The following is a 14893-nucleotide window of genomic DNA, read 5'->3' on the forward strand; positions in this document are numbered from 1 at the left end:
CTACCTGGGAGGATCACCTGGACCACATTAGGAATGTTCTGGAGGCCCTGCAGAAGGCAGGCCTCACTACCAACGCCAAAAAGTACCATATGGGGCAGAGCATGGTTGTGTACTTGGACCAAATTGTATGTGGAGGCCAGGTTCAACCACATTTAGAGCAAAATCCTTACCATAATGGACTGGGTTGCTCCCACTACCCAGGCTCGGGCAAGAGCTTTCTTGGGCCTGATTGGGGACACCAGGGGGGTGTTAAGGATATGGGTTCATAGTGACTTTCCTTAATTATCTCACCTCCACAGAAATTCCTAAGAAAGTTCAGTGGACAGTTAGCTGTCAGAAGGCATTTGATGACCTGAAGCAGGCCATGTGCACTACTCAGATTCTTCCAAGTCCTGATTACTCCATAACCTTCATTGTCCAGACAGATGCTTCTGAGATAGGGGTAGGTCCAGTTCTATCATACCTTAATGCAGATGGCCAGGACCAACCAGTAGCTTTTATAAGCAGAAACCTGAACTCTAGTGAGAAGTGTTGGTCAGCTATTGAGAAGGAGGCCTTTGCCGTGGTATGCGCCTTGAAGAAGTTGAGGTACTCACTTCATTGTTCAGACAGACCATAAGCTCCTATTATGGTTAAAACAAATGAAGGGTGAAAATCCTAAACATTTGAGATGGTCCATTTCCCTACAGGGGATGGACTTTTCTGTGAAACGTAGACCTGGGAGTAACCATGCCAATGCAGATGAACTCTCCAGATATTTCCACTGACTTAACTGGGCATGGTTTGTCTCATCTCCTTTCGTTGGGGTAGGGTGCGGGGGTTGTGTAGGAAAGTTGGATCTGCTTTCATGGTTACCCCCATTTCATGATGGGGTCAGTATGTTTTTTTTGACTAGTCTGACTGGTATCCTGCTAATCAGGACCCGAGTCACTGTGCTTTCTCCCTAAATTTGACTTGGTAAGTGCTTTTGTACCTCCACAATTGGTACTAGTGTACCCCTGTAAGTCCCTAGTATCTGGTACTGTGGTAACAAGGGCACAGGTACACCAGGGGTCTCCCATGGGCTGCAGCATGTATTATGCCACACACGTGAGACCACTCAACTGTGACTACAGGCCTACCATTGCAGCCTGTGTAAGCTGATGCTAGCAACATTTACAACAGATATAAGGTTCGTTATATCTGAGGTCACCTCTAAGGCAGGCCTTTCAATCCTGAAGGCAGGGTGCTGGGTTATAAGTTTGTGGGTGCTTCTTCATGAGCAGGTAACCCCTACAAACCCCAGAGTCGATTCTCCAGGCTTTGTAAGTGTGGTCAGCCATTTTGAAGCATATAATACCCATCCGTCATTATGCAATGGCCAACTATATAGTGGCTCTCCCGAACCTGGGCATGTTTGCTATCAAAAGTGCTGACATTGCTCAGTCTCTATGTACGAAGAATCCATCCGAAGAGTAAGTTACTTCCCAAAGCAACTCGGTTTCTGGTGGATTGAACAGCAAATTCCTGACCGTCCTTCCGCCTCTCCATTCTGTATAGTCGACATCGGATAGCTCATAAAGTCCAAGTTTAGGTATCAGCACACTATCCACCTACTAGTTTGTATGTTGCTCTGTCTCTGAGGGTGCAACAGTTGCTTTTATAAACAGAAGTCAGAATGCAGGGTGGCCCCTATATATTACTTCGAGTCATCACTTTCAGAGATGGGACAATGCCCCTATGGTGTCTGTTCGAGACCAGACGGTGTGCAGGAACCGATGCCGTAATAATTTTACATACCCAGTCTGGTTCCTAAGGAAATTTTAAAGGTGAGGAATCTGTGGTTTGGTAGAGCATCCACCAAACAGAGTGTTACGGAAAGTCAGTAAATTGTTCATCCTTGTGAAACACATTACTATTACTCTATAATTTGGTGGTCTGGTAATCTCTTTTTTATCTTTTTGTGAATTAGTATATCTTTGCTTTTTGATAATTAAAACATTATCATTTTCACATTGTTTTTAAATGTGTTATTTCAATGTTTTAATCTTAAGTAATACCATTTCTATATTTTGTCTTTTAATTATCTTAAAATTATAGACTAAAGGAAGCAGGACCACTGGATTCTCACAGCTGCGCCAGAAGTCGGCTCAGGAAGTTGTGCAAAGTGTGGTACAGCTGCTGAACCCACTATGTAACCACATGGAGAATATGCACAATTACTTCCAGGTAGCATTGCTTTCTTCACCTTAGACAATGTTAAATCATATTTTTCAAGTTGTGTAGTAGGATTTCTTTTACAATACATTGTGTTCTACGTTGTTGCAATACTTTTTTCTTCTTTTCTTTATTTGTTTATGAAGAGCATGGATCAGACACCTCAGAAGATAAAAAACATATGTTAAGTTGTAACCGGAGAATGTAGTAAGCAACCTACATCACAGGATTTGCCAGCATAGCTTGATTAATCTATTTAAACATGTGAAATCTATTTAAGTAGTGCTGATTTGATAAATGAAACATAACTAGTGGGTACATCTGACAGTCTTGTAGGTCAAGAAAAGATTATACACCTCATGGGTGATTTTTATTTTTACATATGGCATTCTAATTGAACATATCCCTGCAGATTCCTCACATCATGAATCTTCCCAGGCATCAGACTGGATTTGGACAAGTTGAAATAACTCTCATGCACTATATATGGTTCTACCCCAGCATTCTTGCATCAATTATTTTTTTCCAACCCCATCAATACAGATCCATCGCTTACAGGGTAATGTTCTGGAAGAAGAGGTCAAGCTGTCATAAATATATTTCCTAATAAATACCTTTCCAAATAAGTCATTTCCCCGCCATTTTCAAAGTTCTTCCGCCTCTCACAATACTGTCCTTGGGTGTTTAGATCCTGCTCACATCTTCAGGCTTGCTTTTGGTCATGGCTTTTGGCATGGCTTCTTGGCTTTGTTTGTTGAGGACTGGGATAGAACTTTTTTCACTTTTTGAGGCCATGCTGAGCAATGAAGTCTGCTCCACATCGGGTCCTGCTCCAGGGATCGACACAGATGTGCAGCTTCATTACAGAGGTAGTCTTCCCAAGTTCAGTACATGTTGGATAGAGGTAGACTTCATCATGACATCATTCTAAGTCGTTCAACAATCATAAGCTGCTAACATGTCTTCTTGTCCCCATGCCAGTTTTCTGGCTCTAATCTCCATGTCTTCAGAACTGATTTGGTGGACATAAGTCACACAGTCTCCTCTGAGCCTGGGCATGCTGGGTTGCCCTTCTTTGACCTTTTCTGGAGATGCTTGAAAATATGTGTGGGATGCGCTTTTGACTTTTGATGGTCCATTCTTCTATAGTGTACATGCTTCTTTGGCATTATACTGAAACGTATCAGTGCATATCTTGTGGCTTGGAATGTGCGAACAGTATGTCCTGTAGGCAGCATTGATGATTCAGAAGCTCTATACGAACACAACCTTACAAATATCATGAGCATTCCCTACTTAGTCATCAGCCGTATCAACTTATCCATGACCAGAGGTCAATCAATCAATCAATCAACCATTTGTAGAGCGCTCTACATACTTGTGAGGGTGTCAAGGCTTTGGGAAGGGAAGGGGAGGCCCTCTACAGGTGGCGTGCTCTGTTACTCAGACCAGAATCAGCAGTTACCTTCTTCGTCTTCCCCAGCTTCTCCTGTCAGGCAATTTTAATGCCTCTTCATGCAGGGTAGGTGCTTGAGGAGATCACATTTTCCGTTTTTGACACTTTATTATTATAGGCCAATAGCATGCTCCAACCAGTGTACTACTGTTTCTGTGGTCTCATTGTCAAACACTTCCCCTCCCTACATAAGTATAATTTATTAGGTCCTGCAATCACGTTGCATATCTCTCCTCGGAGGAATTCTATTCTATCCCTCTGTGGTCTCTCTCTGATTATGATTTTTTATGACAGCATTGTTGATTGCACTACTTCCTGTTCTATTTGAGCCTTTGGGAGGTATTCCCTCTGGACAAGAACTTTGATTCTGCTTACATGCATCTGATAGAGACATCTAGCCCCAGATTTCTTAACTTTTGAATTCTCCCCAGACGTCAGACAGATCTGGAAATTTTTCAGCAGTACCTCTGCATGCCAGGTATGGCATCATATGACTCCCTGGTGACGTCGACTCCGCTTGCGCGTTAGTGGAGTTGTTAGATTTGGGGGTCTCTAGTTGGCATAGGTAGGTACCTGTGACAAATAGGGACCCTTGCGTCTAGTCAGGGTAAGGGTGTACACTCCTAAAATAACCCCTGCTCACCCTCTTGGTAGCTTGGCACGAGCAGACAGGCTTATCTCAGAGGCAGTGTGTAAAGCATTTGTGAACACATACAGTAACCAAGTGACAACACTACAGATGGACACCACACAAGTTTGTATATTAAAAATAAGTATCTTTTATATAGATTTAACACAAGACCACAAATGACAAAATTCCACAATACTGTGCTTAAAAATGGTAGAATTAGCTTAGTACTCTTTAGATCTTAAAATGCGACACTTTGAGTCAATGTACCTTAAGATGCGTAATGCTACACAACAAAAGTATTGCAGGGAAGGTGATGCGTCGGTTCCTTACACACAAGAACGTTGGTGAGTTAGTTCCATACTACTGTGTTTGGAACGGTGATGCGCCGGTTCTTCACTGCGAGGGGAGGTGATGCATTGGTTTCTTACTGCGCTTTCGTGGCGATGCGGCACGCAACGCCGTGATGCGTTGAAGATTTGGTGCAAAGATATAAGGATGCCGTCTTCTGCTTGGTGCGATACGATGCGAGCCTCGACAGGACCTGCGACACGCTTCTCGGTGATGCGGCGGCGTCTGCTGTGATGTCGATCCTCTTCTCCGGCGATGTGAGGCGCTTCAAGGGCCCTGCGATGACTCAGCCGTTCTTGGGGGCCGCGACAGGCCCTGCGACACGCTTCCTGGTGATGCGGCGGCGTCTGCGGCGACGTCGGTCCTCTTCTCCTGCGATGCGAGGCGCTTTCGTGTTGTGAAAAGACAGCAGCAGTTCGGCGTCACGCTTCTTGCTCGTGAGACGTGCTTCCACTTCCTTGCGATGTGCATTTCCTCAAAAAGTCCAGCACAACTGCAGGCACTTCTAAAGAATCCTTGGGGAGCAGGTGGGTGAAGTATGTTGTTCCTGAGACTTCAGCAGGAGGCAAGTTCTTTTCTCAAGCCCTTGGAGATCCTTACAAATTGATGAAAGTACACACAAAGTTCTTCTCTCCTTTCTTTGGCAGTCAAGCAATCACTGCAGGCCAATCACCCAAACAGCACTTCAGCGTAGGGATAGTCCCTCCTCAGTCTCTCTGGTTCCACTCCTCAGCAAAGGTTTCTTCTTGTTGTCCAAAGTGATGTAAAGTTCTGGGGTTTGTGTCCCCTCTTTTATACACAGTTTCTCTTTGTTCTCTGAAGGCAGAGAGGCCTTTGCCTAGTCCAAACCAGTTATGGTCAGTCCTGGAGCACTCTGTTGACTCCTTCTTTCCTTTCACAGTGCAGGGCAGAGACATCAGACGCACCATATGAGGTGGAGCCAGCATTGTGGAGGGAAGGCACAACCCTATTCAGGTCCCAGGTGCAACTCTCCCTCCCATCTAGATGCAGATCTCTATATTCAGCTCTGTGCTGACTCACCCTGACTCCTGGAATCCCCCAGCCCCTGTCACTCAAACTCCAGACAAGGAATACACAACCTAGCAGAGGCAGGCTTGGATGGTTAGGCAAGAAAATACCTACTTTCTAAAAGTGGTATTTTCAAACACACAATGTTAAAACCAACTTCACTAAAAGATGTATTTTATCATTCTGTGTTCAGGCATACTAAACTCGAATTTCCACCTAGTTCACCGAGTCTGTTAGGATTATAAGATGTAATAATCAAACTGCCCATTCTGGCCTATGGGGAATAGGTAGCCTTGCAATAGTGAAATACGATAATGGCTGTAATTCACTATTAAGACATGCCACACACATCAGGGTTTGTCATCCTATCTTATACTTACAATGCACCCTGCCCTGTGGCCTACCATAGGGGTGTCTGATATGAAGAAAAGGGAAGGTTTAGGGACTGGCAAGTGAGTGCACGTGCCCAGTCAATATGGCAGTACCAGACTGCACACAGGCTCTGCAATGGCAGACCTGAGACACGCTTTTACAGGCTGCTTCTGTGGGTGGCCCACCAGCAGCATTTGGTTTGCAAGCCCTGGGTACACTCAGTGCACTGTACTAGGGTCTGACCAGTACACCAAATCAGCCAATCATGGAATCACTAACCCATACATCAATTTAATAGGGAGCACTTGCACTGTACAGCAGTGGCACAGTGCCCAAAGCATCTAGTACCAGCAAACACATGAGGCAACAGCAAAAAATGGAAGGGAGACCCACGCCAAGGTGCCAGGTCTAACAGGAGTCATGTAAATACCCTCCGTCGTACGGATGTCAGTTTCTTCTTTTCCGCGTTGTAACTAGAATCCAGAGGGGAGAGGAGTTGGCCTAACGGCTCGGCGGGCGACCTCGAATCTGGGGAACTGAGTCAGAGTCTCGGCCATGACACTGAACATCCTGGAATTCTGGGCAAATAACTTAATCTCCCTGTGCCTAACAAAAATGAATGTGTCCTCATGTAATGCAACTGTGCTATGTAAAGCGCTCTGATACCCGATTCGGGTTAAATTTGAGCTATACAAAACTCAGTTAAAAAAAATAAGAGAAGTGGTTTCTTAGGCCATTTTCGGGCCTACTTCGACAGTTTTTGTCGATTGGAAACAGTGTGCTTTTCTTATGTCTTCAGGCTTTAGGCCTTGTGGGTCTTGTATTCCACAAATGTGGGTTACAGACCAACATTCCATTTGTATGTGGTAACACCACAACCCTGAAGACTGTGGCTACTGCCAGTAGCTGAAGCCAAAGGCGGTCAAGTAATGCTGTATGAAACATTTAGCGGCGCAGATGTTGCGGTCTTCTGAGAATTCATGTTGGCCTCGGTCTCATTCAGAGGGTTGTTCACAAGCCTATTCCAGGAGTCTGAGCTGTTCATGGGAACGTCACTCTCTATCGACATCCCAAGGTAAGTACAAACATTTGAAGTAGCGGACCCCTTGACTTTGCCACATGGAGGTTCCTTCTCCCATGGCTCCTTCCGCTTGCTGGTTGAGGAGGCTGTACACGGCTCCGTCCTGTGCATCCCCGTCTTATCAGGATTCTGGGCGTCAATGGCCCAAATGAAAGAATACTACAATTCTCTGGATCTTATCTTTGGGCCCTCACCTTCCTCTGGAGTGCCGTCGGGCCTCATGGAGGTGAGTGGAGCCTCACTGGTTGGTTCGCCCTCAATGCAAGTCGGGCTGTCGGAGTCGTTGGGTCGACGTTGGCTGACTTCACTTCGGCACCAGAGCACAGCCCTTCGAGGTCTCCACCTTCGGTGTCCATCCTTGATCAGCTGACACCAGCAGTGATGACGGTGGTGCCAATCGAAGTAATTTCACCTTTTCCTCTCAACATAAAGGCGTCGCAATCTCGGTGTAGGGTGTGGAGTCGGTAGAGCCAATTGAGGAGAATGTTGTTTTTCCACTTTCTTCTCAAGGTGGGTGTTAGATTTGGGGGTCTCTAGTTGGCACAGGTAGGTACTTGTAACAAATAGGGACCCTTGCCTCTAGTCAGGATAAGGGGATTACACTCCTAAAATAACCCCTGCTCACCCCCTTGGTGGCTTGGCACGAGCAGACAGGCTTATCTCAGAGGCAGTGTGTTAAGCATTTGTGACCACATACAGTAACCCAGTGACAACACAACAAAAGGACACCACATAGGTTTTATATAAAAAATAAGTATACTTTATATAGAGTTACCACAAGACCATAAACGACAAAAATACACAATACTGTTACTTTAAGATGGTAGATTTAGCTTAGTTCAGTTCAGTTCTTAGATGTTCCTTAGGTTGCGTTGCTCTTCCACGGCAAGCCATGTCGCTGCGAGGGAAATGTGGCAAAGTTCAGGTGAAAAGAAATAAAGACTTGAAGATCTTCCAGATACGGAACGCTTCTCCGGGGATGCAAGAAGTTCTCGGTCCGATGCGTGGACTGCAGCGGCGACACCCTGACGATGCGACGGCAGCAGCTCCAGAGGTGACACTCTTCTCCCACGATGCGTGAAGCTTCCGCTCAATGCGACAACTACAGCGGGGACATCCACGATGCGACGGCAGCAGCTCCGACGGCGGCTCGCTTCTCAGGGATGCGAGGAGCTCTTCTTCAATGCGGTGCAGTGCGACAGTTCCAGCAGCGACACCCTCCGTCGGAGTTGCGATGGCAGGCACAGCGACACCCTTCGACCTCGTTGCGAGATTCTTCTCTTGATGCAGTGCAATGCGACAGCTACAGTGGCGACACCCTCCTTCGGAGTTGCGACGGCAGCAGCAGTGACGGCGACACGCTTCCTCTTCGTTGCGGCATACTTCTCTCCGATGTGGTGCAGTGTGACAGTTCCAGCGGCGACACCCTCCTTCGGAGTTGCGACGGCAGGCCAAGCGACAGCGACACGCTTCCTCTCGTTGAGTCGCGCTTCCAGATCCTTGCGACACGCAGTTCCTCAGAAGGCCCAAAACAGCAGTAAGCACTTCCAAAAGAACTCTGGGGAGCTGGGGGGTGAAGTATGTTGTCCCTGAGATTTCAGCAGGAGGCAAGCTCTTTTCCAAGCCCTTGGAGATCCTTCACAAGTTGAAAGCAAAGTACACAAATTTCCTTTCTCCTTCCTTTGGCAGTAAGGCAACCACTGCAGGCCAACCCCCCCAAGCAGCCCTTCAGCTTGGGAATAGTCTCTCCTCAGTTTCTTCAGGTTCCTCTCCTCAGTAAAGGTTTCTTTTTGTAGTCCAAAAGTGATCTAAGTTCATGGGATCAGGGTCCCAATATTTATTCCCCAAAATCCTTTGTTCTCCGATAGGAGAGGGGCCTTTGCCCAGTTCAAACCAGTTCTGAAGCACTCTGTTTACCAGACTTCTCCTTTCCTTTCACAGTGCAGAGCAGGCACATCAGACGCCCCACAGGAGGTTGAGCCAGCATTGTGGAAGGCAAGTACAGTCCTGGAGCACTTTGTTTGCAGGACTCCTTCTCTTCTTTCAGTGTGCAGGGCAGAGACATCACGCGCTCCCCAGGAGGTGGAGCCAGCATTGTAGAAGGCAGGCACAGGCCTATTCAAGGTTCAGGTGCAACTCCACCCTCACATCTAGATGCAGATCTCTCTATTCACCACTGGGTGCCTCATCCTGTCTCTTGGAACCCCCACCCTGTCACTCACAAAACCAGACAAGGAATACACAACCTAGCAGAGACAGGCTTGAAAGGTTAGGCAAGCAAATACCTACTTTCTAAAAGTGGTGTTAAAACCAACTTCACTAAAAGATGTATTTTATCATTCTGAGTTCAGGCATACTAAACTCAAATTTCTGCCATGTTCTCTGAGACAGTTAGGATTATAAACATGTAATAATCTAACCGCCCATTCTGGCCTATGGAGAACAGGTAGCCTTGCAATAGTGAAAAAAGAAAATGGCTGTAATTCACTATTAGGACATGTCACACACATCAGGACTTGTCCTACCTTATACTTACAATGCACCCTGCCCTTGGGCCTACCATAGGCGTGACTGATATGAAGAAAAGGGAAGGTTTAGGGACTGGCAAGTGGGTGCACTTGCCCAGTCAGCATGACAGTACCAGGCTGCACGCAGGCTTTGCAATGGCAGACCTTAGATACATTTTACAAGGCTGCTTCTGTAGGTGGCACAACCAATGCTGCAGGCCCACCAGCAGCAATTGGATTTACACGCCCTGGGCACACTCAGTGCTCTAGACTAGGGTCTGACAAGTAAACCAAATAGCCATACATGGAACCACTGATTAATATATCTATTTACAATAGGGAGCATTTGCACTGTGGCACTGGATAGCAGTGGCACAGTGCCCAAAGCATCTTTCACCAGCAAAAAATACATGAGGCAACAGCAAAAATGGAAGGGAGACCCACGCCAATGGTGCCAGGTCTAACAGTGGGGCTCCTGGTAGCCGCCTTGTTGTGTCTGAAAAAGAAGAGTCTGGGCTGTTGCTGCCTATTTTGGGGATTACTCCACCTCTTATAGTGAAAATTGGCTATCTGCACTCAGTGAGGCTAGTGGGCTGGGGTGTTCCCCCGCCTCTGGGTTACTTTCCCCTCCTAGTCTTGCTCCTGAGGTGAGTTCCTCTTTTGCCGATATGTTGAGGAGAGTGGCTACAGTATTGTAATTATCTCTGTCTATGGTGGAGAAGTCCACTGATCCCTTGATTGATGTCCTTTATCAAGATCAAACAGGGGTAGAGCCTGTTCTCCCATATAGTGAGGCCCTGTATCACATACTGATGGGCACTTGGGCCGAGCCTGGTACGGGAATCTCACTGGATCACGCTATATCTTGCAGGCACTTACCTGCTCCGGGAGATCTATCTTGTCTCCTAAAACATCCTATCCCTCATATTTCAGTCGTTCAGGCTGCTTCAGCCTCACAAAATTTGGATTCTCTACCTAAGGTTCCATTAAATAGAGATTCTAGACCAGATGTGTGTGGCAAACATTTTTTCCTCGACTGGTTGTGCTTTAACGTCCACTAACACGTCTTGTGTTCTTGGATGTTTTTCTCATGCTTCATGGGATTGCTTGTAGACTATGATGCCAACACTTCCGGAGGACCTTGAATCTAATCTTGAACAGCTGATTCTGGATGGACATCAGGCAGCTAAGCTGATTATTAGATATGTCAGAAAAGGAAGGTGGTGAGGTATTACCAGCGCATAGCTCAAGCAGCATACAATATATTTATTTATTTATTTATTTATTTTCTGACACTTATAGAGCGCGAACAATTACCCTTGGGTGTCTCGGCGCTAGACTGCAGTAATGTCGGTCACGGACCCCCATCGCCGGTGCCTGAAGTGCTTAGGCCTCGACCATGACGATCGAACCTGCTCCGACTGCCGGGCCCTGACGTCGAAGGCTAGGCGGGAGCGGTCCCGCAAGCGACTCGAGCTGAGGCAGTCTGCCCTGCGCCGCTCCAGGTCCCGGTCCCGGTCCCACGGGAGGTCGAGGGACAGGTCGCGAGGTCGGAGTCATCAAAGCTCCGGGAGTGGACACCGGTCGTCAGGTTCCAAGTCCTCAGGTAAGAGGCATAGGAGGTCGGAGCGACGTCATCGATCCTCCGACCCACCCCGACGCTCGCACGATGCGGCCTGGGGTTCAGGCGACACCGCCCACGCAGCTGCGCGGGAGTCGCTAGCGTCGCCGCCTGCCCCACACCTTCGGGTCCCTGGGCACGGCGTGACGCCGGAGGAGGTCGAGAGGTACCTCATGGCCATGAGGGCCCTCCCTCCTCAGTCGTTTCCCGTGGCGCCTTCGGGCCCAACGGTTCCGTCTGGAGGTCCTAATGGGTCGGGTGCTTCGGCCCCGACGCTGTCAGGTGCTTCGGCCCCGGCGCCGCCGACGACTTCGGTCTCGGCGCCGCAGGACCTCACCGGATCCGGCTCCGGATCCGGGGCGTCGCCGGTCGACCTTACGACCTCACCGGCGCCGTCCCCACAGGTGTCGCCCCCGGCGCCCACTGTGGTTGCCGCCCCCAGTGTTTCCTGCGGTCCGACTCAGGCGCCGGAAGGGCGCCGCTGGGCGCCGATTCCGTCGGCCTTTGGAGATTTTTATCTCCACGAGGAGGCCCTGTCTACTAATCCTGGTTTACAGGACACAGGTGACGAGGAAGATTGGGAGGGGTCCGAGGACCCTCTGGCACTGGATTGCCAGTCTCAACAGGACTGGACATATGAGCTTGGGGAGGCCAGTGGTCTTGCCAGACACTGGATTTAGCTCACCTCCGACTGTGGCTTCGGAGGCGGTCTCTACATATAGTATAGTGTTGGCGAAGGCAGCTAAGGCCTTAAACCTTAAGCTCCCCGTCGCGGCCGTGAGGACTAACTTCCTCACAGAGGTCCTCAAACCGCAGTCAAGCTCCAGTGAGCCTCTGCTGCCGTTCAATGAGGCCTTGTGTGACGTTCTTGTGGGCTCTTGGTCCAAGCCCGCCACAGGTCCGCCTGTTGATAGGAACATGGCCAGACGCTACCGCCCGGCTCCGGGCGACCCATGCTTTTTGTCCACCCATCCCACCCCGAGAGTTTGGTCATCCAGGCCTACAACTCCCAGACCGCATTCCCGTCGGCCCCGCCCGACAGGGAATCCAAGAGATACGAACAGTTCGGGAAGAAGGTTTTCTCGTCTGTTAGCTTGGGGCTGCGGTCTGTGAATACCGCCTGTCTCTTGGGCCGCTACACCCACACTCTGTGGGACACGGTTGCGGAGGTGCTGCCACAATGCCCGAAGGAGGTCCAGGCTAAACTCGGCCAAGCCCTTGCGGAAGGCCGAGATGCAGCACGTTTTTCTATCCGGTGTGGGCTGGATACAACGGACTCACTGGGCAGGGCGATGGCAACGACAGTGGCAGTTTGACGCCACGCCTGGTTGAGGTCCGCCAACTTCTCGGCCGATGTCCAGGCCAGACTCCTGGACATGCCGTTTGATGGCCGTCGCCTCTTCGGCGACAAGGCAGACCATGCGCTGGAACGTTTCAAGGACTCCAGGGCTACGGTCAAGTCCTTGGGCCTCACGTCTACACGCCAGCAATCGGGTGCCTTTCGCTCCTTTCGTGGCCACGGAAGGGGCGCCCCCACACGCGCTGCCAGCCACGTGCCGCAGAATGTCCAACAGCGCGGTGGCGGCCGTGGAAACCGCCGTAGCGGCGGTGGGGGACAACGGCGAGGCCAGTCCACACCCCCCTCCACAGCACCCGCCTCAAAACCTTCCTAGTCCGAGTTTTCAGGCCCATGTGACGCCTGTGGGAGGCAGGGTTCGCCATCACCTCTCCCACTGGCGCACCATCACATCGGACAGGTGGGTGCTGCAAATCGTCTGAAGGGGCTACTCCCTCCCTTTCGCGGGACCCCTCCATCCATGCCACCGCAATGCCACCGCGTGTCGGGGGATCACTTGCAACTTCTGCAAGTGGAAGTCACAGCCCTCTTGGCCAAGGGGGCCATCGAGCGCGTTCCTGGGCCAGAAGTAGGGTGTGGATGTTACTCGCACTACTTCCTGGTACCCAAGAAGGGCAAAGGGGGCCTACGGCCTATCTTGGACCTGCGGAACGTCAACGGCTTCCTCCGGAAGGAGAAGTTCAAGATGCTGACTTTGGCTCAGGTCCTAGCTGCCCTGGACCTGGAAGACTGGATGGTAGAGTTGGACTTGCAGGACGCTTATTTCCACATCCCCGTCCTGCCGGCCCACCGGCGTTACCTGCGGTTCACGGTAGGCCAAGAGCACTTTCAGTTTACCGTGCTCCCCTTCGGCCTTACCAGAGTCCCACGGGTGTTCACGAAGGTGATGACGGTGGTCGCAGCTCATCTGCGCAGGTTAGGGGTGTCAGTCTTTCCCTACCTTGACGACTGGTTGTTGAAGGCGGGCTCGCCCCAGGTAGTCGTCACCCACCTCCAGACTACGGCCGACCTCCTGCACTTGCTGGGGTTCTCCATCAATGTGCCGAAGTCACACCTGTGTCCCAATCAAAAGCTCTTCTTCATCGAAGCGGTTCTCGACTCGGCGCAGTTTCGGGTTTACCCGCCGGAACAGCGGGTTCGGGATATACAGGCTCTGATTCCCATCTTCCAGCCGTTATCCCAAGTCTCGGCCAGGTTGACGCTGCGGCTTCTGGGGCTGATGGCCTCCTGCATCCTTCTGGTGCATCACGCCAGGTGGCGGATGCGGGCTCTGCAGTGGGACCTGAAGTTTCAGTGGGCCCAGCATTAGGGCAACCTGTCCGATCATGTCTTGATCTCGGAGGGCACTGCGAAACAACTGCAGTGGTGGCTCACGGACCGCGACTGGGCCAGTGGCAGATACCTCTCCCTACCCCACCCGGAGCACGTGGTTGTGACGGACGCGTCCCTCCAGGGCTGGGGAGGCCATATGGGAGAGGCGGAGATCAGAGGCCTCTGGTCTCCGGCGGAGTCCCGGCTCCACATCAACATGTTGGAGCTGCGGGCGATTCGTCTAGCACTGAAGGCATTCCTCCTCTCTGTCCGGAAAAGTGTAGTGCAAGTGTCCACCGACAACACCACCGCCATGTGGTACTGCAACAAACAAGGCGGAGTGGGGTCGTGGACCCTATGCCAGGAGGCTCTGCGCCTATGGCAATGGCTGGAACATCAGGGCGTGACCCTGGTGGTTCAACACCTGGCAGGCTCTCTGAATGCTAGGGCAGACGAACTCAGCCGTCGGTGCATGATGGATCACGAATGGCGTCTGAACTCGGACGTGGCGCAAGGTCTCTTTCAGCAATGGGGAGAGCCTTGGTTAGATCTATTCGCCACAGAAGAGAACGCGCAAAGTCATCAGTTCTGCGCGTTGGAATTTCCAAGGCGGCACTCGCTCGGAGACGCTTTTCGTCGCGAGTGGAGCTGCGGTCTATTGTACGCCTTTCTGCCTATGCCACTTCTGCTCAGAGTGCTGAAGAAGATCAGGCGCGACCGGGCCCAGGTTATCCTTGTGGCTCCGGACTGGGCACGAAGATACTGGTATCCCGAGCTACTCAGCATGTCAGTCAATCCCCCATTCGTCTGCCTCTTCGGGAGGACCTTCTGTCGCAGCAGCAGGGGACGGTGCTGCACCCGAACTTGTCCAGTCTCCACCTACAAGCTTGGAGATTGAGCGGCGACAGTTGAGGCCATTTGACTTGCCTCCTGAAGTCTGTGATATCATTCTGGCAGCCAGTCGTCCCTCCACAAAGTTGGTAT

General features: G+C 50.4%; 1 protein-coding gene across 1 annotated transcript in view; it reads left to right on the forward strand.

Annotated features, from left to right (window-relative positions):
- FANCD2 (FA complementation group D2) overlaps positions 1 to 14893 on the forward strand; it is a 1101131-nt gene that overhangs the window by 524094 nt on the left and 562144 nt on the right. Inside the window, exon 31 of the mRNA XM_086938826.1 lies at positions 2080 to 2208. Coding sequence (XP_086794952.1) covers positions 2080 to 2208 — 129 coding nt within the window. The remainder of the gene's footprint in view (positions 1 to 2079; positions 2209 to 14893) is intronic.

This window comes from Lissotriton vulgaris, chromosome 9 (assembly GCF_964263255.1).
Source record: "Lissotriton vulgaris chromosome 9, aLisVul1.2, whole genome shotgun sequence".
Lineage (NCBI taxonomy): Eukaryota > Metazoa > Chordata > Amphibia > Caudata > Salamandridae > Lissotriton > Lissotriton vulgaris.